Source organism: Brienomyrus brachyistius, chromosome 18 (genome assembly GCF_023856365.1).
Source record: "Brienomyrus brachyistius isolate T26 chromosome 18, BBRACH_0.4, whole genome shotgun sequence".
Classification (NCBI taxonomy): domain Eukaryota; kingdom Metazoa; phylum Chordata; class Actinopteri; order Osteoglossiformes; family Mormyridae; genus Brienomyrus; species Brienomyrus brachyistius.
Genome location: NC_064550.1, coordinates 18454352 through 18480220, shown reverse-complemented (window position 1 = coordinate 18480220; position 25869 = coordinate 18454352). Strand labels below are relative to the sequence as shown.

Genomic DNA, 25869 nt, shown 5'->3' with positions numbered 1-25869 from the left:
TTATCTTCTCACCCCCTCTCTACTCGCTGGGCTTCCTGTAGGTCTTTACCTCCAACTATTCCCTCATGCCATGGGAATCATTTTGCAAGCTTTGAAAGTGTTCTGTTACCGTCACATGTGTATTTATAAATGGCCGTGTATCTTTCTGGCAACTGCTGATACGTAGTCCCACTTGCAGTGAGGTGGGCCTCGTACGTTTAAAGCCTTGCTCAGAAGGGATTGCCTGTGTTGCTTGTGTCCGAATTCCCTGATGCTGACAAGCTATATTTGGCCCATTGAATAAACCCCCCGTGTTTAATCCGACATAAGGGGGATATGTATTGAATAGGTGCCACTACCCTGTTCAGCGGAGCTGAAGGCATTCACTCAAACTTCATGGCTGTTGTTTGTCATCATAGCTGTGGGCTTTCATTGGAGTGCTAACTCAGTTTTGGCAGTAGGTACCACTAGTACCAAGGCACTGTAACACAAGTACAGCATCGCTTAAGCGAGTGGTTTAAAAAAAAAATTCTTTGGGTCTCTTCCACAAATACTTTACATATTTGTCGTGTACTATCTCCAGCAGAACTGACTCATGTAATTAACAAACTAATGTCTGAGTAGTTATCAAAGCTGCATTCCACTCTTAAGAAATTCTATAAAAAAAATTGCATACAATACACAGCTACTCGATACTGCAACCTGGTAACCACCAATCCAAATGGTACCTGTGCAAATGTAGCCAGTTTTTATGATTATGTGTTTAGAGGGGAGCGGGAAGGACCTGTGGTAACAACAGAAATAGCTTTGGGAATACCTTCTGTTTCAAGACAAGCTAAGACACGGATTTCATACACTGCAAATTCATTACACGAATGGTGTCCTAGTAACCTTAATTTCTGCAAACTGGATTTACATGGAGTCACAGTTTAATAACAGAGAACCTGATCACTGTCATGGTTTTTACGAACGTAGTGGGTGACAATTAACACTGGAGAAAAAGATTTGTGAACTATAATGATTAGTTTTTTTTTTTATTGGGTTATTATGGCTACAGTATCATTGATTTCTTTAAGTGGACAGTTCATTTAGCAATTGGTTGCAGCACTTTACCAGTAAGTTTTTGTTTTTATCACTTCCACATGATTATAATTTTTTATTTGTCATGAGAAAAACAGCCTTATGGGTGAACTTGCTAAGCTGCACCACCACTGCCTTGAGTGATAAACTTCCAGAATGTTTCTCTTCACACCAAAATGTGGACTGAGTATTAGGGAAACTGCTTGCTAATACAAACAAGCTGTTTCTGCAAACAGTGAATGCTGTGGCTGCAACTTTTGCTTAATTTGAAAACTCTGAGGTGCCGCAGCTCATGAAGACCACGATGATGTCATATTCACAAATCGATCTGTAACAAAAATAATGCACTATTAATTACTTAAACACGTAACAATGCAGTATTTTCTTTCAACACCTGTAAGTCGCATCAAACTTTTCTTTTGCGTGGAACTTCTCATTAGCATTGGCGTCAACAGACACTGCTCCTTTTTGCGGTCCTTCTCATTAGCGTTAGCGTCCACAAACCCTGCTCCTTTTTGCGGTCCTTCTCATTAGCGTTAGCGTCCACAAACCCTGCTCCTTTTTGCGGTCCTTCTCATTAGCGTTAGCATCCACAAGCACTGCTTCTTTTTGCGGTCCTTCTCATTAGCGTTAGCGTCCACAAACCCTGCTCCTTTTTGCGGTCCTTCTCATTAGCGTTAGCATCCACAAGCACTGCTCCTTTTTGCGGTCCTTCTCATTAGCGTTAGCATCCACAAGCACTGCTCCTTTTTGCGGTCCTTCTCATTAGCGTTAGCATCCACAAGCACTGCTTCTTTTTGCGGTCCTTCTCATTAGCGTTAGCATCCACAAGCACTGCTCCTTTTTGCGGTCCTTTTCATCAACGTTAGCGTCCACAAACCCTGCTCCTTTTTGCGGTCCTTCTCATTAGCGTTAGCATCCACAAGCGCTGCTTCTTTTTGCGGTCCTTCTCATTAGCGTTACCATCTACAAGCACTGCTTCTTTTTGCGGTCCTTCTCATTAGCGTTAGCATCCACAAGCACTGCTCCTTTTTGCGGTCCTTTTCATCAACGTTAGCGTCCACAAACCCTGCTCCTTTTTGCGGTCCTTCTCATTAGCGTTAGCATCCTCAAGCACTGCTCCTTTTTGCGGTCCTTTTCATCAACGTTAGCGTCCACAAACCCTGCTCCTTTTTGCGGTCCTTCTCATTAGCGTTAGCATCCACAAGCACTGCTCCTTTTTGCGGTCCTTCTCATTAGCGTTAGCATCCACAAGCACTGCTCCTTTTTGCGGTCCTTTTCATCAACGTTAGCATCCACAAGCACTGCTCCTTTTTGCGGTCCTTTTCATCAACGTTAGCGTCCACAAACCCTGCTCCTTTTTGCGGTCCTTCTCATTAGCGTTAGCATCCACAAGCGCTGCTTCTTTTTGCGGTCCTTCTCATTAGCGTTAGCGTCTGCAAACCAGTTGCTGCTCCTTGCTGTCTCTGCTTGTTCTTCCATCAGGTTTTCAGGTTTGTGTCTTTTTGAGATTTTCTTTTAATCCTTTTGCTGTAACAAGTTGGCCTGTAACCTCATCTATTGTAGTACCCAGAAAGTGGGGTTGCGGTTTTTCCCTTTCAAATAAGAAGTCGGAAAAGTGAAACACACTAATTTAGGCAGATGTATGTCAAAAACCAGACAATACAAACATTATAAATATATATTTCTTTAGTTCAGTTTGCAAGCTCACCTCAGATTAATCTTAATTATACTGGGTGTAGCATTTGAGGTGGCGGAGCACAGACTGCTTTGAGTCGGAGGTCCTGGTGTTGAGCTCCGGCACATATTTAGCACTCGCTGCAATTGAACACATACAGCACACAGACAGGGTTAACAGAATCTTTACTGTTTGACTACATATTTTTTTGACATTATAAGACAACCTCCCTTAGTGACTTTGAATATGGTGGTTCCAGCTCAGAAACAGGCATGATAGTGAACAAATAATATCCAAACAATTGCATTAGTATGATCTTCTACAATTGTGCTTCTTCACAATGGGACCCAGTTCCTCACCAGTTTGAGTGCTACTTGGAGCTGATCCAAAGGCCACACGGAGAAGAGTCATCATTGGGATGATGATGATGATGATGATGATGATGATGGTAGGAGGGCACGTCCTGGGAACAGGGATACTGGCCTTGCTCAGAGTTGAATGGCTATCAAGTTTCACTCGGAGGTCGTTCCTGCCCCAGTAGAGCAGCCCACCTACGTTGTGGTCACCAGCGATCATGGGGTCAAAGTAAATTGAAAGACAAATTCTCCTAAATCATTGCACGGGAAAGGTCACGGGTCCAGTTTCCCGACATTCAAAATAGTATGAAAATATAATTACTCCCCCACGGTGACCCCTACGGTCTCCCCCAAGCAGGTCTGTCAGGTAGGCAGGAATTTAGAGAAGCGGAAGGAGTTGCTAAGTTGATGTGCAGAAATATGTGGTCAGGCTGTGTATGTGTGTGGGCTGAGCAAACACAGGCTGCCCGAGAAGCCAAGTCTGGGTTTTCCAAACCACTGTCCTCCCTCAGTCGGGTGTATATCCTCCATTACTCTGATAACATTGGCTACATCCTATCATGCTGATAGATAGGGTCCCCCCCCCTCATTATTTTCTCCCATCTTTTGTTGTCTTCTTTCCCCTCATTACGAGCAATCTACATCAGCATTAAGCTGTCAGTTTTGCTTTTCCCAGCATGCCTTGCTCTCACAGGCTGTTCCAGATGCACCTCCCCCTTTCCCAGAGAGTTGCCGGGAGGTGGAGATGTCTGCTGTGTGGTGAGATAAGGATGCCAAAGGGGGCACTTTTCAGTGGCCTGTACTATTCTGTTCAGTAGGTAATACCGAATAACTTCAAAGGAATCATTAAAGTTTTGTAGCTCTATAATACAGCAAGTAAATATTAAATCACCTTAATGTTTGTTGTTAAGTTATATTTTGGCGGCCCTTAGCTATGCTTCTGTGTCCAGTATGGGGATGGAAGATGTGTCCATGCCAGAACTTGACCTCGAAAGATCTTCACCATCCTCCCCCAAGATGCAAGTTTACAGCGCTGTGTATGTATACGTATAACCAATAAACCTCATCACGAAACACGTCCACCTGCCAAGTCCTCATTCCCGTTAAATGAGTGTTCAGACACTGAGTTATAACTGACACCCTGTGAAACCGTTTTACAAGGAATTCCTGTCTTGCCATGAAATCTGTTCATTCCATCTTGATTGGCCTGGTGAATGATTTCATCGGGATTACGTGTTTGTACATGGCTTGTGTTAGTGACCACAGCATGTATGTTCAGGTACGTGGTGCACTGAGGCCTTTGCAGCTACAGATGACTAACACCATGTGACTGTATCTCATACTGGAAAAGAAACCAAATCTGAATGCACTTCTTTATGCATTACGGAGAATAATGAAAAACCATGTGCATACCTGCGTATATGCATGTGGTAGCTAGAGGTCAAGAATCTACGAGACAGGGAAGGTATGTGCAAATACGCAATACCTTCTTCTGTTTATTAGCCAGAGGTGTTAAACCATGGTCAGTATGGATAGAGAGAAGAGGGACTCCATGCTTGTGTGTTAATATCAATGGCATTAATAGATTACTTTGTCTGCAAGAATTCTATGTAGTAAATTCCTTGTTATAGTAAAGTAATTATCCTTGAATACAAAGGAGATTCATTCCTAACAAATTCAATGAGTTCTGTTCCTTGACCTCTGAGTGCTTGTTTCTTGTCGGCAGTGAAGACAGTATATTTTAGCCCCCTGGCTTGTGGTTTGTATGCGTGTGTTTGTGTTTCTATGCATGAGTGAGTATGTCAAGGCAGCGTGAAATGCAGGAGTGTCTGATGAATGAGACAGGGCTGCCTTTTGGACAAGTCTGAGAAAATAATTTCATCTCTGCACTCTTCCCTTTTGAATCAATCATTACCTTGGGATCAATATTGTCTCGTCTCGTCTGCGCATTCAGCCTAGAAGGAATGGTATGTGTTTTGTTGGTTTTGGGGTACGATTACCAAAAAAGTGTCACTACGTGGTTATTCTTTGGAATTTGTTGATATGTGCTGATCAACGATTATGAGATCTTGATAAAAGACACAGAATTGTGCAAGAATACGGTTGTAGTCATACAAGGCTTGTTAGACTACTTCATCAAACTAGGATGAATCAGTAGGATTTAATTTACCTGTCTGCCATCAGTCATCAGTCTGGGAAAAGTCTTTGTTGTTAGGTTGACACCCTACGGGCTGCTGGTGGTCAATGTTACAGAATTGGTATGTGTCACAGGGTGGAGTAACTGACTGAGGTAGCACGTCGCCGAGGGTCTGATTACATGATAGATGGGGCTTGAGAAGCGACGCCGAGAGAAGTAGCGGCCATGAAGTTTTTATTCAAAGATATCTTCCAGTTAAATAAGGATTTACGTAATGAAACTGTCAAAATAAAAATTAAAAAACCTGTACCTATGGGTGACTTACATTGTTCAAGAATTGCGTACAATTAAACAGAGAAGGCTTGGTTCAGGGCTCTTCCTTACAGAGCTTTCACACATACAGACATTATTTTACCGCTCCCCTATTAACTGGGTCCGTAACTTTTAAATAAACCATGGCAGACGCAACTCCAACCAAGTCTATTAACGTATTTCTGGGCAACTCCCTCATAACATACCTCCTGCCACCGGCAAACCCCCGTCTTTGGTTTTCAGCATGGGTTTTACGCAATTCTGCAGTCTGGAATACACAATTAGCTGAGGGCTAATTAAGCAACCAAGTGTCACATATTGGGAAACTTTAAACTAGTGTCACGCATCGGGGTGTTTACCTTCTGAAGTACTTTTTTTTTGTTCCTCTGCTTTCTTGCAAATCGTTGTACGTAATATGGCTAGTCAGTTCCAGTTTGTCATTTTAAGACAAGCCATTTCTTCGGAGAGTGCCCTTACCAAGCTGCATGCCAGGTATACTTGACCAGACTGGATTTATGGACATGGTGACCAGGCCTGGCATTTGACAGAGAGAGAGAGGTTGGTGAAGCGTGTCTTTACTTGCCCTTGTGAAATAATTCTGACATTATAAGGAAAAAAAAAACAACCATAAATCCATTTTACTGTTCCTTCCCTGTTGCATGTGCTGTTAATTACATCTGCTTTGAAATTACATCATTGCCTGGTTGTGTTGTTTTTCATTTGGGAAAAAAAAAAATAATAAAAACTTTTTTTTTTTTTTTTTTTTTTTTTACACGCTTTCGTACATGTTTGGGCTGCTCAGAGTTCCCATGGAAACTATGATGTCATAGCTTTGCAAGCTTGCTTTCTGGATAATTACAGCAATAGTGAGACCCAGAGCAACACTGACATTTTTCTGGCACGTGGAATGAAAGCAAAGGGGTACAAATGGATCGCATGCCTGTCATTTAGTCAGAGAATTTATTTAGCCTGAAACATGGTCATTATCATTGAACTCTGTCCGAGCCAAAACCTTTGCAAATTGTTTAAGTGGCAAGACAATTTTTTTTTTTTTGACGAATGCAATTGAGGGAAATGCATATGGGAAGTTTAATTATAAGTTGCTGTGATGTGATGTCTTGTTCAGTTTATTTTTATATAGCGTCCTTCCAAACTTAGTTACCCCAAAGGTATCCCTGCCACCTTCCACCAAAGGTCACAGCAGCCTGTGACAGCTGTTGTTGAGGCGAGGATAAAAATGGAGGCAGAGAAGGCCTGCAAGAAGCAAAATATGGAACCCAAAAAGAGACCAGGGTGAATGACGACGAGTGGGTCACCCAAGAAAAACACCCCCTAGACTGTTTTCATTTCAGTGACATGAAACCGTCATCAAGGGGCGACACAAGTGCTGTTTGTCTGGCCCTGTCACGTTGACGTCAGATGTTCTGAAGACGTACGCTTACAGCATGGGCCCTGTGCTGCTTTAGCTGGGGCGGCCATTTTCCCCGATGTCTGACTCTGTGTAAGGCATGGACGTTTCAGCTCTCACTTCGCTTCAGAAGAGCCTTTTCTCCATCGCCTCTGGCGGTTTCGCCTCCTCACTAGCGGCAATTCCTAACCGCTCAGCCTTCTGGGATCATTCCTCCTTGCAAGATCCATTGACATCTCATGTACTCTTCTACCCAGAATGTATTGCGGTCTTCATCTTCTATCAGACAGAGGGACAACGGCACAGGGGATATGGCATAACAGTGAGTATGGGCATAGTGACAAAAACCACAAGCAAGTGTTTGCTCTTTAGCAGAACTTCTCCTGAACAATTTATCACCCATGTTATCGAGGTCGTTGCATGATGAGCATCAATTCCAAGCAAGTTCCATGGCTTCTTATTTTAAGTGTTTATTAAGTATGTTTTCTAAGTAAAAGCTCACGGGTCTGAATACAGTATATCTTGATTGAAACAGCAGTAGAATTTACCCAGATTATAAAATACTAAAAGATGGATATAACGTACAGATTAATTGGCTCACATCCCTCATATTTTGCTTATGAGAAGTCTTTAGAATTTCATTGCTCGGTTGTATCAGTGGGAATAGTTTCAACATGTCTCTGCGGTCTTGGGAACGTCATACCTTTATCTCCACTCATGTATCTGAGAACATCTTGAAATTAGATTACTGTAATCTCTCCATTGATCATTGATTTCAGTCTAAATTTGTTTCCCTGTAAATGATTTAGAATGTTTTATGTTGTTTACCTTTTCATTTCCCATTTGTGCAAGTACGAGTACATCAGAATGCTTCTTTTCACATATCCCATCATGCTCTTCTGTGAGACATATACAGACATATACATCCATTAAAGCCTTTAAAGTAGGATAGCAAGAACAGAATTACACATCAGCGAGTAAATCTGTGAAAAACATAAGAATAACATTTTGCTGGCAGCTCTGAGGCTTAAAATATGCCCAAAATGTTGGCAGACCCTAAACTATTTTGTGCTCAAAATCCCCCACTCAGGTGTGGTTGCTTGTGCAGTGCAAGGGGGTGGCCGCTAAAAACCGTCAACCCTACTGCTTAAATTTCTCCCCCTTCCGTTCTCCTCTGCCCCCTGCCGTCTGCTGTTAGCAGGAATACAATAGGGGTGTCATTACACACAGGCCCTCCAAGATTTCTAGCGTGGCGTCTCTCCAATCCCTCTCCATCTTGGCTTCCGTGTTTCCCGGCCTCTCGGTAGATAGGCAGAAAAGAAAAACATCCTGACAGACTGTCTGCATGTGAGTTTGAGAAAACCGCTATCAGATTGTATAAATTGTGCGGCGCACTTGTTTATTGCTGATTTCCCCTCTTGTCGTTTGGTTATAATCTTGCGCAGTGACATAAACGGACATAAAAAGCCAACAAATCAATTTGCATTAAATCCGTCTGAAGTGAAGGGGACTGTCGGAACAGCGTGCCGTAAAAGTTTAGCGGGCGCAATGACGCAGAAACACCCTTAAAGGGATGGGGGGTCGGGGTGACGGAAGGGGGGGGAGGGATCGCTGTTTGAAGGAGGACTCTCACCAGCTGCTAAGAGAGGGCTGCGATGCAATGAAATTTGGCCCTCCCCAGCTCCTGCTCCCTCCCCCAGCCAGAGAGAGAGAGAGAGAGAGAGAGAGAGAGAGGGAGAATGAGATAAGCCTACATGCACAGCAGAGACTTTAAAACAGCCTGTGAGGGTGAGCAGACACTCTCAGGCGCAGCAGAACCAGAGCTTTGCACTGGTGAAGGTGAACTGTACTGGAGGTCAGTGGACCTACTGGGCTCACAGGGTGTAGTGCAGGACTTCTAACTGGGAACAGATGCACTGAGCTTGCTGGTGAATTCTCATACTTTTTTGGGTTTAGCTAAAGAACGCTTACCTTTTTCTTCCAGGGATACCTGAAGATGCACTGCACGCCTGTACGTGTGGTTTTTTTGTTTGATCGACTTCACTGAGGTCGAACATGCGCATGGCCGGCGGCTGGCCCCGAGGCAGGCCCCAAAGGATCCAGTGAGGGACTCCAGTGAACTCGCAGTGGGACGGTAAAGGGCCAAAGGCTCATGAGTGCACCGCTTCTTGCTCTCTGTCGCGAGCTGTCATCCTGTCCTGAAAAGACACCCCGAGTGGTGTGAGATTCCAAGGCTGGCTGTGCGTTCAGAGGTGAGAGGACGATAAGGTGGGATCACTGGGTGCAGGCAGAGGAGGTGACGAGTGTCTGTCGGAGTAAACGCCGTGATGGACTCTGGACAAATGACGGCCGTCGGGGAGAGCCCCCTGGAGGGGGAGACGGTATGCGCCGCACTGGCCCGCTACGAGGCGACACTGCAGGCCGCAGTTCGCGAGCTTCACGCCGACGTGGGAGCCTTCAAGGTGGGTGTGGAACGACGCCTGGAAGAGGCCGACCGGCTAACGGGGCCCCTGGGCCGCGCCGTGGCCCAACTGCAGCTGGAGAACCGGCAGCTCCGCGGTCAGCTGGAGGCCCTGACGCGCCGTGTGGAGGAGTTCACTGGGACCGTGTGTGACAGGAGCGCCCTGCAGGAAAGCAGTGCCGGCGTGGAGGGCCCCCCCCAGCCCGTGGGTCATCGGTCCCCAGCATCCCCCTCTGCTGTGACTCCCCCTTGTGCGGACTCTGCCCCCAGCCCCGGTTCCGGTCCTGCTCACGGTCCGACGGCAACTCGATTCTCCAGCCGGGCCACGTTCGCCGTGTTCAACAAGTCTAATGTAAGTATAATGCGGGGTCCCCGGGGGGGGGGCGATACGCTGTAGTACACATTTGTTTATCGGAGTGCAAATTGCCCGAACTCACAAATTGAAAGAGCACATCTGAAAGTGATCTCAGACAACGTGAGTCGAATCCTTCTGTGCGTTTTCCAGCTGTGCGTCTCCATGCTGCTGGACCATCTCCACACCACAGTCTACTTTCTGTTGAGGTTTTCAGCACTTTAAGAGGCTCCTGAGCCTTGCTTAATGTGGGGGGGGGGGGGAGGGGGGGGCAGCCAGCCCTGACTCCTTAATCTCTGGTCAAAGATTATGAGTCTCCTGCTAATCTTTTTTGAAGCGATGTCGCTATTAATTATTACTGTGGCTTATTTGGAGCAAACTACTTCAAAGAAACATAATTGATATGTATACTCTGTGTTGGTCATGAGTTAATATAGAATACGTATCAATTAAAAATCTACCGAGGTCATACAGAGTACAGATCAACCTTCTTAACTCTCTGGCTCTGGGTTTTCTTGAATCCTCATTCAGCTGGTGAGTTTTATTCTTCCATAGACAGAAGTGAACTCAGTTTCCAGAGTGTTTCAAGTTTTATTTGTTTCCAGTTGGCACATACAGAATTATACTCAACACACCGCACAGTGAAATGCTTTATTGCGTGATTCCAGACTGTGTCAATAGACACTAATCATAATCACAAATAATAATCATAATCGCAAACAATAATCATAATCACAAACAATAATCATAATCACAAACAATAACCATAAATATCCATAGTGTCAACCTTAAGCATGGGTTGAGCGAGTGTTTTTTCTTTTCCTTTCTCCCTGAAAGATAGACATCGGTTATTCTGCTTGACATGGGACACGAAAGGATCTTTGAGAGTCTAATAACGGAATTGACAACAGGAGCCGAACTGTACAGAACAAGTGTTCCTTGTTCATTTGTGTGAGCGGGTTTGTGTGGAGATTCAGCTACTGGTAATTGAGCAGGAAAGCAGGAAGTGTAATGCAGTGTTGTCAAATTTGGCCAGCCCCCTCTCTCCCCAGTTCACTCCACATCCTGCTCCCCTTTGTTTATTAAGCGAGACAACTCATTAACAAGTGGCATGGCTCGTTATGGCTCGTTATGGCTCGTTCCGCTGTCATTTCATTCAAGGCATTGCTGACTGTTTATTTTTCCTGTTTTGTGTTGTTTTTTTTTGCTGCCCAAGGAAAAGAGTGCATTCGAGGTTTGATGCGAACCTCTTCTTCACTTAGACAGAAGTATTGCTTCTGATTAGGAGAGTATCCGCTTACTCTGAGTGTTGCTCATTACCATCCCTGATACTGTTTCATGGCCTGGTATTCCCTCATTAGTACTGTTTGTTTTATGGAGGTGGTATCAGAGGTCAGAAGTCATTAAGACCAAGAAATGTGTTTCAAGTGAAGTGGGGCTGTATTATCTTAGCGTCCCTGTTTGGGTGTAATGTGGCATGAAATAACGTCCCCCCAGGACCGTGGTTGCCACATACAGACGGCAGCAAGTAACAGAGAATGGTTTTCACAGGTCTTAAACCCTTGTGACCAGTCTTCTCCTCTTTTTGTGTGCGATGTGTATGTAAACGACACATACAGCGGCGTTAAAAGGGCAGATAAATCCGGCGGATCTGGTTATTTGGGATTTGGGATCCCTAAATATGGGATTTGCTGAAGATGCCGCCCTCAGTCTTAATGTCTCAAATCCCTTCTGTGAACCTAAGCTGCTGTGCTTTTCTCATGCCTGCCCAGAGACTCCAAAGGGGCTAATTACCTGTTACGTTTGGGGGGGGGGGGGGGGGGGGGGGTTGCCTGTGCGGCACACGTCGATTAAAATTCCTCTGCATTATCTGACTCGTGACCTGTGACTGTTGCCTTGTATTTGATGATGTCGACAATTGTACAGTAGTACAGTGTAAATCTCCCCCCGCCCGGAATATTTGAGTGTGTTGGAGGGGGGGCTGCAGCTTCGTTTCACATCTGGATAATGACAGGGAGGAAGCGGGAATGTGTGTACGTGTTTGTGTAGGAGGCACGTGGGGGTCGGCTAGCTTGGCAGATTTGCTCAAAGCACAAATTCTCACCGGGAAAAGTCTGGCTTGCATGTTCAGTGAGCGAGACGCCTGGTGGTGCGATTATCTCAATACACTCTGCTCCTATTGTCCAGTCGTCTATCTCACTGATTATAATGCTGATATTAAACAGCCAAGAAAAATTACACCTATTTTCCATTTGCACAATTGCACTGGAACGCTATTCACGTATTCCATCATGCTCCCCTTTGAGACGTACACACACATATATATATATATATACACACAGTTGACAGCTAAGCTTGGGTCCAAACACCAGGTCAGCCATTTATCTGTCCCCTTTGGAGCATTTCAAGGGGTTATGGGCCTCACTAAAGGGCCCAACGGACACGTAACTAGTCTGCAGAGGACGGGATTCAGACCAACAACCTTCCAGTCACAGGCCTAGAGGCCTAACCGATTGAGCCATACCCCCAAAAACACAGGTGAAGTAGTATATGTATGACTACCAGTGCAGTGAGTTTGTTATCCTTCAGAGTTGTCCCTAACAAAGCATGTGGTCTATACTGTTTTATTTCCTCCCCAGCTCACCATCCATGCAGACATTAGGTCATGAGTAATCTTATTCGTGTGCATTACTGCCTGTGATCTGTACCCTCTCAACCCAGCCATAGCTGACATTCAATCTTTCAAGTTTCAAGTTTTATTTGACGCACAGATGAATTCAGTGAAATGCTTTTCCACCGGCTGCCAGGATTGTGCATGATGTGCAGAGTAAGTTTAGTATTAAAAACAAGAACAAAATAACTATCAAATAACAATAAAGATAAAATGACTGCAAAATGGATAAAAATATAGAGTAGTATGTCAACAATTGAAATGAAGCATTGATCTTACAGTGATACAATTCCTTGCATCTGGCCACGAGACACAGTTGAATAATGGTGGCTGTTATTTGACCTTACTGTCCGGTGCAGATCCACACCACAATCACCCAGCTTATTTTACTTGGTTTTCAAGTTCCGATACTTCCTCTTTTTTTTCCTGGATCCAATTCCTGTTTGTTTTAGGATCAAGGATTCGAAAACTTTATTGTCATTTGTGCAAGAGCAAGTACAAAAGCGACAGGAACTCAACAATGAGGTGCTTCGCACGCCTAATGAAATACTTGGCCGAGTACCTCTGTGCAGACTTAACGGATATATAATGGTGAAGAACATTACATATCAATGACAGATTTTTCACCAGTAACATACAAAAATACGAGATGTATCCAATACATACAATATACAGTACTGTGCTAAAGTCCTATTGGATGGCTAGTTCCCAAATCTCTCTTCAGGGGCACGTTGGATGGTTGCTGCAAAAACTACGGTGACCTTTGGGGAGGTTTTGAAATGGCTAAACTGACACACTTTGACAGGCATAATAACATAGTTTCACACCAACACGAGGATAATCTAAACATCATTTTCTTTGCCTGCCTAAGACTTTTTTGCATACCTTCAGACATACCTTCAGTATCAATGCAAATAGGACAACAATGTGCTGAGGTTTTAAGTAGCCGTGATTAATAAACAGCAGTGGTGATTGGGATTATACTGCTTGTCATTGTCATGTATATGTGGGTTTTGAGGCGTATGAATCCCCTCCTCCACGTATAACCAATGCAAGCTGTCTATTCCGAGTATTTCCTGCGACGTCTGTGTGGCACGGCTGAGCAGCTCATGAAATCCGCGCACACACCGAATAAATCTTAATGGTCAGTTAAATCACCGCAGAGGTCTGCCTGTCTGCTTCCCTGTCTCCAGTGAGATCATCCGCCATACTGTGTGGCCACTCGTAAGCCTCAGGTTACATCATGCTCGGAGGGACACTTCCTGATTTGACCAAAGGATCCACAGAAACGTTTCAGTTCTAATGCCTTAGGAATGCCTGGCCTGCTGCCACGTCTCTATGATTACATTAAATACTGCGGATTATGTTTATGGGACAGTTAAAAGGCTCACTTGAAAAAGCCATAACTGCACAAACCTGAACCCAATCTCAAAAGTCACTAATAGTTTTATGTTTTTTCTGTGGAGTGGCTATATAGCGCTCTATGTTTCATCGATAGTTTCGTGTCGTACAGCTGATTGATTATCTGCACCCCTGGCTTTCATTTTACCATCCATGGTCCCACTGCTTCCATGCTGCCCTGCACAGAGCCTTTGAAAGGGCTTGTAAAAGCTCTTGAGGGGTAATGCTTGACACCCTCTTGGCCTGAAACGACCCCCCCCCCCCCCTCCCGTTTTAATTGCATTCCAAAGTATGACTGCGAAGGTAGCCGTGCTGTCGGCGTGCCCCGAAGCTATTCCGTGCCGGTCCTTACGGCGGGGCCCCGTTCCCCTGTAAGACCCCAGGACATTGCCCAATGCTCCTTCCTCACGGTAAGGTCATCGCAGAGGTGAACGGCGTCGCATGTCTGAACGTCAGTTCGATTCCCGCCGCAAGCTGTTTAGAGTTCTGGGTCCTGGAGCGGAATGAGCACAAGATTACGAAAAAAACTGAACTCATCAGCATCTGTACAGAGAGTCTCTGTACATGCTTGTGTAAATGTGCGTGGACATGCATGCTGTGCGTTTTGCAATCTGAAGACGTGTCTGTTACTTGGGTACATTTGCTGGTCATAGCAGTAGGGGGTAAACTGCTTCAAAAAAAAAAAAAAGCGGTTGACATTTCGAGTGGAGCCTCTGAGCGCCTCCCACACATCCCCATGCACAAAGCTAGCCCCCACCACAGGAGAACTGGAAGCCTGGCCTCCTCCTTGTTCCCGGCCTGGCTGCTCTCTCCCTAGGTGGATTCCTGGATGAAGGAGAGGTCCAGAACAAAAAACCTTTAAGAACCTAATAAAACAGGGAATAAGGGGGGAACAGGGAAGCTAGCAGATCAGCTAAGGATACACTTGGCACGCAGGCGGCGAAGTAACATTATACTATATTCGACTTGATATGATATGTATTAAATGTCTCATAGATACTGAAGAGAATCAGTCAGGATAATAAAGCCATTTGGAACTGAAGCAAATTGAATACATCTTGACTAAATGTAAGTGGTGGTGTGTGTGTGGGGGGGGGGGGTGTCTTATGCCCCAAGCTGCTCATACCTTTCATAATGACTAGCAGACAATGCATGCGCAAGGACACAAACGGATGTTTGCATCTCCTTGGATACGGGTTAATAACTTTCTGTATTTCTGATGACCTCACCCCCTGCCCTACCCCCCCCCCCCCCCCACACACACACACCCAAACAGCCATTGTTCTGGTCTTGGAAAGGTCACCATGAGGTCACAGTGGAGAGTGTGGGTGGGGTTTGAAAGGGAGAGAGAATTCTGGGTCTTTTTTCCCCAAGTCAGTTTGCTTTATATTAGATCTGCTGGGAACTGGAAATCCCTGGAGTTTTACTGAGAGTTTAATTTAAGTCTGTCAGCCGAAGAAGCACGGGGCAGCGGTGGGGGCTGAGCTTGAGTTTCCAGTAAATCCACGAGCCATCTGCAAGCGCCAGGATTGGGGAAGCAATTTTATTTTTGCTTTTTATTTGTTTGTTTTCCTGGCCAGAGGGGAAGCAACACAATCTCTGTTGCAGCTGATGCATGATGCAAAAGCTTACATCTTATAGCCAGGATAGTCCTGTATGCCAAGGTCTTTGGCAGAAAGATCCTCACGCAAGACAGTACAAACCCTGATCTGACTCCTAGCTTGATTTGTCCTGTGAATCCCAGATGTCTCAAATGCCAAATATTTTATGAACTTAAAGATTCCACGATTTTTCCAATGGCTTTCTTAGTCGGACACTAAATGATGAATCTTTAATGCTGAGATAGACAGCCGGGTAGCAGGTAGAGTTGCAGTTGCACAACTGGAGCAGATTTCCAGACCTTCTGTTGCATTTATTTACAGAAACCGTGAAGCTTGAGAAAGGTGATTACATAACCTCACATAATCATCACATTGTCTTAGTCAAGGGCCACTTGAGGCTAATATGACTGAACTAGATCAGACCCAGAATTATAAGCTTTTGTTGCAGTCAGGTTCCTGGCCCTTGCTTATATTTTATAGGGAAGAAACATGATAAAATGATCCTTTAGCACGTTAGCAGCTGTAGCATGATCTGACAACTTGTGGCTCTGGTGGATATTAGGATCTTCTCCTTTCAGCCCAGTCACCCCTCCCTTAGCCTGGGATTCCCACTTGATAATGTGGAAACTGTGAATGTTGATCTGAAACCCAAGGTTATTTATACTTGAGTGGGAAACGGACGTGGTCCCTCGGAGACAGACGGCTCGCGCTCTTGACCAGACTTTGTGATGTTGGCCTTTGGGTCTCGTCACCACGTCCCCCACACTCCGCTCTGCCTCACGGCTGGGCCTCCATGAGACATGTCCAGACTCCGTTCTATAAACGTATGAGTCTAGTTCTAGCTGTCCGTGATATCATCCCAAGGAACAGGGGACACTATGTTTCAAAGACCCACAAAGAAGAATACACTTTAGTATCTACATTCACCAAATAAACCATGTTTAGGTGAGAGATTTTGATGTTCACCTCACCTTAGGTTTCGGAGAATTCGTACTGAATGTGAATAAGGATTGAGGCCCTTTCTCTGGCTCCCCGTCCAATGACAGCGCATTTCTAGGCAGACTCAATCGAGTGTGCGGGGAGGGGGGGGGCGTCCACAAATGATTATGAGGACTGAATGTTCCTGTTGTTTCTCAAGTGTCCTAGGAACACCCTGGAGGCCTTCCTTTGCGCTTCATCTTGACGCACTCCTGTTCTCCATAGGTAATCCGATGATGCAGTCTTTGGGTTCAAGGAAGAGATTTATTGTTCTGGAAAGGGGAGGAAAGGAAAGCCTTTTATTTGCTGGTGGTTACTTCCTAGTGGAAGCTAGTCTTGACTTCTGACACCTTGCACTTGGGCGTGGAGTCTCCACTCTTCTATATATCCTTCACCTTGGAGTGAATGGAGCTTGGATCTTGCCTGCCTTTTTGTGTAGGTACAACCGGACTGATCCTGGTTATTGATCCATGTGGAGCAACTGTAGAAGCTTTCACAGTATATCTTTTCACACACACGTCCCAGTCTTGTAATCTCACCAGGGCTGTGGGGGATGGGGGCTGCTCAGTGACCTAGTAACCAGTTAATGGGAAGAGATTAGCACACTGACCACTTCAGCAATCCTATGCAAGCCGTCTCTGTGAAACAGCCGAACTGGGTGACTGACGTTGGGGACACTCAGTGTGTCGGAGATGGGGGACAGACACATGACACCGTGAGTTTCTTCACTTCCAGCCCAACCTGGCAGCCCTCCTTGTCCCGCTGGGACGCCCCGGCTGTTAACAGCTGCCCGTCCCCTCTACCAGCCCCTCTCTGAGAAATACACCCCCCATCAGCATTCCTGGGAGCTGATGTCACCAAGCTGGTCCCCCAACAGCCCCATAACTGACTGTATAACCAGAAACCGCTCCTTTTTTGCCCGTGTTTCCTTACGTCTTTCCGTCAGCATGCATGTGGGTATGCGTGTAGTTTTGCGAAACGGAGCAAGACAGGAAGAACAAAATGTACTTTGCAAGCCCTCAGCACCTCACAGCTGCTCATTCCTGAGTCTGTGTATGTATATGTCCCTGAGGCAACCGTTTTTACCCTTCGCAGAGGCATTCAGAGAAGGAGACGCTCGCAGTTGTAGTGTCCTCGGGGAAGCATACTATGGTGGTTTTGGTTGCCATGGGGACTTAGATTGATTAGCTTAAACTCAGTCAGCCACTCTGTGATAATAGTAATATAATGGTTGTAGTGATTGATAAGAACAGCCGTAAAGGTCAGATGCGTCTGTCAAATCATAAACAGTGTGGTGGAAATCTGTCTTTAGTCCTGCCATTGAGACGGCCATTTATGGGAGATCACTTGGTGCCCATATTCTGGCCCTGGTTTTGAGAGGTTAAACCGGCCCCACTTCACTATTCCCGTCCCTTTGAATCAGGAGGCACTGTACTGGTAAGCTGGCCCTCGGGCCACTGGGGGCCTCGTGCTTTTATAGCCCGACCGAGAGGTCACAACCTGGCGACCCTGAGAGGAAATCAGGACCTTATGAACTCCCAGTGGTGCATCCGCACAGTGGAGGGCCCCAATCAACAGGAGGAGATCACCTCCACATTCTCTGTTCACTCAGTCCACTATCAGTCACTTCCCGACTGTTCCAGGCAGACTCATCATCGGGTTTTAACCTTTCAACATTCTTTGTGATAAGCATTACTTTGAATCCCTATGGAGTAAATATTTACAAAGCTACCAGCCTAAGGCAACCAAGTTAAGAAGATAAAATAAGCATTGTTAGAATGCCCAAAAATTATTTTCAGTAAGGACCAGCAGTACCAGAAGGATCATACTACAGAATGCTACGTACATGCAAAATATACATTCTGTTCTGTTCTGCTTAAATTGCATGGCGATATATATTTTTTAATGATCTTCAAAATCCCCCCCATTGACCCATTTTCAAGCCTGTCAATAAATTAAATTTAACGTCTTACCTTATGCTTATTACAACTGTTTAAAACTTTTTTTAAAAAGTTTTTATCTTGGGGGGTGGGGGAGTGGGGGGGGGGGAATTATCAGGAGCTGTAAACCATCTCTGCTCACCATCTGGGCTCTAGGGCCTCTGAGATGCTGTGGAGAGGTGTGACGGAGCCACGTTGTCTGCGCCTGGTGACCAGAGGTATCTGGGCATCGGCAGAGGCAGGGGCAGAGATAAGCCACACAGAGCGACGTGTATGAATAATCGCACACAGGCGCCCGGGTGCCCGCCGCTGTGACACGCCTATAACCTGAACAGCAGACGGCACAGCAGCATCCATACCCGGTATCTGTGCCTGCAGAACTGTTTTAAAGGCATAAATGCTTAGGTGAGGACTAGCAAAATAGGTTCAATTCATGAGTGTCTCTGGACACACGCCTGGAGAGATTTAGCTGCTAAGTGTCGGAGTCAAAGTGCTTAACGGGAAACTCTATTACTAAGTGCTTTTGGCGGGAGATGTAACACATATATATGGGCCAGTAAATTAAAGTCCTTTTAATACTTTAATGATTTATTTTATATATTATATACACAGATGTATACATGCACGCTCATTGGCCACTTTATTAGGTACACCTCTTCGGGTGCTTGTTGAGGCAAGTATCTAATCAGCCAAGCATATGCCAGAGGCACAGTGTGTAAAATCACGCAGGTACGAGTCAGGAGCTTCAGTTAATGTTCACATCAAACACCAGAATGGGGAAGAAAGGTGACTGAATGTGCGCATGGTTGTTGGTGCCAGATAGGCTGGTATGAGGATTTCAGAAACTGCTGATCATCTGGGATTTTCACACACAACCATATCTAGCGTTTCACTAGCATTTGGCCGATAAAGAAAAAATGATTTGCGGTTTCCTGAGCGAAATCACCTCGTTGATGGACGAGGTCAGAGAAGGATGGCCAGACTGGTTCAACCTCATAGTAAAGCAACAGTAACTTAACCACTCATTATAACCAAGGTATGCAGAAGAGCATCTCTGAATGAAGATCAGCTAAGAACAGGAAGGTCAGGTTGCACTGCACACATTCGCTCCAAAATTGGACAATGAAAGATTGGAAAATGTTGGTCAGATGAGTATGCAATGTTCAGATGGTAAGGTCAGAATTTCATATAAATAACATCCATCCATCCATTTTCCAAACCGCTTATCCAATTGGGTCGCGGGGGGTCCGGAGCCTATCCCAGAAGCTATGGGCACGAGGCAGGGAACAACCCAGGATGGGGGGCCAGCCCATCGCAGGGCACACTCACACACCATTCACTCACACATGCACACCTACGGGCAATTTAGCAAGTCCAATTAGCCTCAGCATGTTTTTGGACTGTGGGGGGAAACCGGAGTACCCGGAGGAAACCCCACGACGACATGGGGAGAACATGCAAACTCCATACACATGTAACCCAGGCGGAGACTCGAACCCGGGTCCCAGAGGTGTGAGGCAACAGTGCTAACCACTGCAGCACCATGCCACCCCCTATAAATACCATGATAACATGGATCCATCCTGCCTTTTATCAGCAATTCAGGCTGCTGGTAGTGGTGTAATGGTGTGGGGGATGTTTTCTTGGCACACGTTGGGCCCCTTAGTACTAAATGAGCATCGCTTAAATATCACAGCCTACCTGAGTTTTGTTGCTCACCATGTCTGTCGCTTTATGACCACAGTGTACCCAGCTTCCAGTGGCTGCTTCCAGCAGGATAATGTGCCACGTCACAAAGCTCGTATTGTTTTATATTGGTTTCTTGAACATGACAATGAGTTCACTGTACTGGTCCACAGTCACCAGATCTCAATCCAAGAAAGCGCCTATGGGATGTGGTGGGATGGGAGATTCGCATCGTGAAGGTGCAGCCGACAAACCTGCAGCAACTGTGTGATACTATCATGCCAACATGGACCAAAGTCCCTGAGGAATGTTTCAAGCACCTTGTTGAATGCCACAAAGAATTAAAGTGGTTTTGAAGAATGGGGGACCGACCCAGTACTGGCAAGGTGTACTGTGTGTGTGTGTCTGTGGTTTGTGTGTGTGTCTGTGGTTTGTGTGTGTGTCTGTGGTTTGTGTGTGTGTCTGTGGTTTGTGTGTGTGTCTGTGGTGTGTGTGTGTGTGTGTGTGTGTTTGCATGCATGATGTGCATAGCAGTAGCAATTAGTTCTGTCTTTGCTTTACAGAGCATAGAAAAAGAAGAACCGATTGAGGTGGATCCCGTCCAAACAAACCCTGTGTTGGAGAATGGACACCAGGTAACCCCAGGTATGAGCAGGCAGGACGCTCCATCTCATCCACTCAATCTGTCTAATATCTGTCAGGTGGCCAAGAGGTTAAGGAACCGGGTTGCACTTTTACAAAGTGCAAAGGCGGCGATTACTACTGTACCCAACAACATTTGTCATTCATTCAGTTGCATTTTGTCCAGTATTGAGCCATCAGCAGTAATCTGGAAGTATTATTTCTGTCGATACAAGTGCATAGCACAAGGTACTATCCTATGCTATAAAATTTCACAAAACTCTGTAATGATCATCAATAAGGAAACAAGATTACTTTGGAACTCATCGATCAATAGCAACTTGGCTATGGATGTTGAACTGACATTTAGATACCTAATATAATGATGAATTAGAAAATATTTAAGGATTGCAGTTATGCTGGATTCATTTGTGAAAGGATAGCATTAAAATTTAGACACAATGATAGAAAATCAATGACCTCGAATAGCGTGACATTGTATCTTCATGACTAAAACATATGATGTTTCATGCTGTAATCCAATCAGAAAAGCCTGTAAGGTCACAGGAGCTGCGGTCGCCGGCCAATGACGGTCCACAGGAGCATCCCGCTCCCGTGGCCAGGTCACGGCCACACCTACCAAAGACGTCTGATCCACCTGTGAGCTCGGTAACCAAGAACCAGGAGCCGCTAAGCAGCCCGGGCCGAGTTCCGCCTCCTTTTCCCACAGAGCCCCAGCTGTCCAGCCAGCTGGCATCCAGTGATCCCCTGCGCCAGCCAGTGCCACAATCCCAGGGTGAGAGGCTGAATATTCCTTCTGGCTCTCTTTGATAGCGTCGAGTCTCCCAGTCTTCCACTCAGTCCTTTTCCTTTGGCTGCCTCCTTTTGTGTGTGACCTCATGTCTGCTGTTTCAGTGCCTGCTGTGAAGAGCTGGACTCCAGGCACAATGAAAACAATGGTCTCTCCTCTTGTGACAGGTGAGGCTGTTGACTTCTAGTGTATTGATTCCCATTGATATTCCATGTCCTCCACCTTCATCCACAGGCTAAGATGACCACCTTATCCTGTCTCCGCCTCGCTTCCTTCCCAGTCCTTCTGATTTGCTCTTTTGTCTCTGCCTGTCCATTCCATATCTCGCTCACATGTCCATTGGTATGATATCTTCAGACAGGGCTTCCTCGATGCCCCCCAAATCAGTGACACACTGCCCTGTCACACCCCCCAGCGCAGAGAGGTGAGCTATAAGCCAGAAAAAAAAAACACTATTGCGTTTCTAAGTGGGTCAAGAGGAATTGCACACGAAAGGAGAACAATAAAAGCCTGAAATTAAAAATACTCGAAAATGTCAAATCCAGAGTTAAAATGGTTAAATTACTGCTCCTGTCGGTCTGATTTTTGGCAGTTTGATCAATATCAGGCCAGTGGCACATACGTTTGTCAGTTATGTCGAATTCCCTGTCAAATCTTCAAAGACATAAGAAAGCCAAAAGATACGGAGACATTTACAGAGCACTTTCTGATTACCCAGAGTGTCAGCGATGAATCAGATAAGTCTGGGTCCCTCAGATGGGGTAAGATGTCCTCGTTCTTTCATCTGCGTGCAGGGAGACGTTCTCAGGCGGGGGCATGGAGAGCAGACGGGATTTGGTGAGATCGCAGACACTGCCGCGTTCTGCTGGAGCGCAGGCACGCCGCGCGATGTTCGAGAGACTGGACTCTGACCCAAACAGGTGCACTTTCAGCTTTATTTAGTTGTTTGTTTCTCCTATTGTCTCAGACTGTACCCCTAGAGCCAGCTGAAGTCCGACTTTATCCCTGCCCTTCACCCCAGGCCCAAACCCCTGGACTCCAAGCCCAAACTGAAGCGCTCGCAGAGTTTTGGGGTCTCGAGTGCCAGCAGCATCAAGCAGATTCTCCTGGAATGGTGTCGCTCCAAAACCATCGGCTACCAAGTGAGCTCTCCTGCCCCAGCGCGTTACACACAGGAACAACCAGAGAATGACCTCCACTCTGAAAACCAGATGCTTTAAGCCTCAGAAGAAACGTAGTTTAGGTTTAGGTTCACAGGACATGAGGCTGAGGTGCACTGCGGAGGGGATGCCGGTCCATCACAGGGCACATGTGAACATAACATATATATGAACAGTTATAAGATGCAGCCAATTTAGAGATGCTAATTAGCCTAACAGCATTTGGGCCGAGTTTCCAAAGCAATAAAAAGCATTCAAAACAAATTTACTCACTGATATCCAGATGAGGGAGAAGGAAACTCTTTAGTTAAGAGAAGACATTAAATTAATGGGAAAGAATGTCATTGAAGGATCACTTCTGCTGAGGGTGCTTCAGCACCCCCTCTGGTTGTTGGTGGTAATGCAGTGTCAGAATACTGTAGGGCAGTGAGAAATGAAAGGATCCTTTAATTGCCATTTGCAAATAGTTACAGGTATATTGAAATGCTTCTCATCACATATGCCAGCAGGTGGCACCCCTGGAGCTGTGGGTTAAAGGTCTTGCTCAAGGCCCCACTGACATGTGACTATTCCACTGAGGCTTGGCCTTGAACCAACAACCTTCCGATCACAAACACCGAGGCTCAGCCCACTGAGTCGCTTACTGAGTCACTCCCTGCACCTACGGACAGAGAGATGGTTCCATAACTCGGCTGTTTTATTCATTGTCTTGCTGTCTACATTTATGCATACATGGCTCACGTGTGTGAGCCGACACCCAGCCGAGGTCCACAAAATCCAGAAGGTCTCGTCAAAAAATCAAGTTGAGAAGCTGATGAATTAAGCCGTGAGCTGAACTGTACCAGTAAATATAAACCTAAAGTTAAACCAATAAAATTATAAATTTAGAAGTCTTTGAATGTACCCTACAAATAATGTGGTGATATTAGCTAGTATATTGGTTAAATGCACGACTCTTAATCTTACAGTGGGGGCTTGTTCTCGTACTTTGTAACAAGGTATTGGTCCAGGAAAATGATTTTAAAAAAGCTGTGTTGTTAAAAAATGGTAGATAAGGAGTAAAATAGTAAGGAGTGTTTTGTTAATGGGTGGATAGTGTTTGTGCTTAACACTTTGGTTTGAATCTCACAGTATGTTTGCAGAGTTAGTTATACTAGAGTAATACTGGACAAGCAGTTGGAGGATAGATGGATGCCTTTCAGGTTATTGATGCCGATGTTCTCCTTCCAGAACATCGACATCCAGAACTTCTCTTCAAGTTGGAGTGACGGTTTGGCCTTCTGTGCACTGGTCCACTCCTTCTTCCCCACTGAATTCGACTACAACACACTGACCCCTACCGACTGCAAGCACAACTTTGAAGTGGCCTTCAGCACTGCTGAGTAAGTGGGATGCAGACCTTCGTCTGTGCCTTGCCCATGCACACAAGCTTTTGGCCGGCCAGTCGGTCTGCAGGTCAGCCTTTGTTACGTTTTGGCACATTCCAAACATTCCAGAATCTTGGGTATTCCACTTGTTGTGTATTAGCTTTAACAAATGATCAAAGAGAATCTTTCTAGAGTTTTGCTTTGTAAATTTGAATACAAAGGGTCAATTGAAAATAATGACTTTGATTAGGCACTGTGTTTATCATGAAGACAAAGCTTCTGCTGAGGAATGCAGATTTACAGAGCACTGAACATTAAAACTAAGAGTGCCGAAAAGATACACAGGATTCCTCTTCTACCATGTGCTACACTTTACGAAAAAAAAAAACGAATTTTTAGTGGGGAATTGGCATCATGTTTCAAAACACGCATCGACATCCATCACAATCTCCTCCAGGTTCACTTGCTCACACTCGTGCTCACAGCTCACGGCTGTCTCAACTGGGAACTTTGGTAGTTCCTGCTCGCTTTCTTGTGTTGCTCTCCCACCACACAACAGGAACTGTGACCTTTATGTTAAATAAACATGGGGGATGCAAAAGGTTCATAGGTTAAGTTACACATGAAATTTCATGCTTGACAAAAATACACCGGCATCCCAAAACAATTAAAAAGTTCCTAGTTCCTGCAGTGGGAAAAAAGTTCCTAGTTCCTGCAGCCTTCTTTCCATCTCTTTACCAGGGCCAAGGCAGGCTGTGACCGGCTCATCGAGGTGGAGGACATGATGGTGATGGGACGCAAGCCTGATCCTATGTGCGTTTTCACATATGTTCAGTCCCTCTACAACCACCTGCGTAGGTTCGAATGAGGGCACCTAACGTCACTAAACCCCGCCCACTCCGGTTCGGAAAGATCTCCACGGTACCACCCTGCCTTCCTGTACGATTACCCTGAACCATCCAGGAACGGACCGGGTGTCTCATTACCTCGAGTTTGCCTATGCTGCAGAATTTTCCACAACGGGAAAAATCACAAGCCGCACCGCTAATGCTAATCTTGCTGTGATGCCCCACCGCCACTTTTTATCTTCTGCACCCCTACGGCTCCCTGGCTGCCTGGCACAGGACGAGATTTGGTAAGGTAGGCTGGGGCCCCATGGGGCTCACAGACGGCTGAGTAACGAGCCGGATGCTCGAGCCTCCCTGCTTCTCAGGGGTAGCGAGAACTTGTGTGAAAAGGATCGGACTATTACAGTCATGTGATTTCGGCCTGCTATGGGTTTAACCAGACGCGGTTAAGCAGGAACGTGCAGAATGAACCATTTCCATTGCTTTTACAGCCATAGCGATCATGCCATACAAGCAAAAAATGCCTACTTGTAAACTATAGCCACAGCCCTTAGGGATGGTACAGGGGTCAGGGGTCAGGGGTAGAAGAATGTGGGGGTGGTCACTGATGTTTTTTTCTTTTTTTGGCTTTTGTTTATTATTATAATTAAGGTTATTAATATGATTGTTATTTTTATTCACGGGTGCATTGTAGGTCTATAGTACTCTAGTTTAAATGATGCCCAGTTGTGTCACTGAAGTGCTTGTGTTTTTCTCACCGTAGCCAGTAGGTGGCACCGTTTGTAAGACAGGGAAGAACCATTTAGCTCCCAAACGGACTGTTTGTTTGCAGCCCTTTGTTAAAGTGTGTTTCTGTTTTTGTTTGAATGCGTGCGTGCGTGCGTGCTTGTGTGTGTGTGTTCTAGTCTGAAAAGTGCCACACAGAAACACAAAGTATCACTGCTTTTCAACAGGATCTCTGTGATGAAGAGATTGCTGGTGCAGTACAAGATAACCAAAATAAAAACATCCATATTGATATA

The 25869-nt window shown here is 45.5% G+C and overlaps 1 protein-coding gene and 1 long non-coding RNA gene across 4 annotated transcripts; one reads left to right on the top strand and one right to left on the bottom strand.

The window, feature by feature from the left end:
- Nucleotides 1-900: 900 nt before the first annotated feature.
- On the bottom strand, nt 901-5989 carry LOC125713433 (uncharacterized). The gene is made up of 4 exons (XR_007383593.1): nt 5902-5989; nt 3097-3288; nt 2771-2877; nt 901-2654 (listed from the first exon to the last, which is right to left on the bottom strand). It is a non-coding gene; the product is annotated as an uncharacterized LOC125713433 (long non-coding RNA).
- On the top strand, nt 5975-25869 carry LOC125713404 (smoothelin-like protein 2). Of its 3 annotated transcripts, XM_048984499.1 has the most exons (11): nt 5979-6100; nt 7208-7272; nt 8935-9763; nt 20604-20685; nt 21209-21457; nt 21577-21639; nt 21830-21896; nt 22267-22392; nt 22494-22614; nt 23863-24014; nt 24741-25869. In XM_048984499.1, the coding sequence occupies exons 3-11, from the start codon at nt 9278-9280 to the stop codon at nt 24865-24867; spliced, it is 1473 nt and encodes a 490-aa protein (XP_048840456.1). In that variant the 5' UTR covers nt 5979-6100; nt 7208-7272; nt 8935-9277; the 3' UTR covers nt 24868-25869. The 3 variants fall into 3 exon arrangements, with proteins under 3 accessions (XP_048840457.1, XP_048840456.1, XP_048840455.1); XM_048984500.1 differs by lacking the exon at nt 7208-7272 and having other exon boundaries at nt 5975-6100; XM_048984498.1 differs by lacking the exons at nt 5979-6100; nt 7208-7272 and adding an exon at nt 8671-8805.

Excerpts from the sequence above, each read along its gene's own strand:
- LOC125713404 (XM_048984500.1), top strand. The coding sequence starts at position 9,278 with ATGGACTCTGGACAAATGACGGCCGTCGGGGAGAGCCCCCTGGAGGGG. Across the intron at positions 9,764-20,603 it reads CCGTGTTCAACAAGTCTAAT|AGCATAGAAAAAGAAGAACC; the intron begins GTAAGTATAATG and ends TTTGCTTTACAG. Across the intron at positions 22,615-23,862 it reads CCAAAACCATCGGCTACCAA|AACATCGACATCCAGAACTT; the intron begins GTGAGCTCTCCT and ends TTCTCCTTCCAG.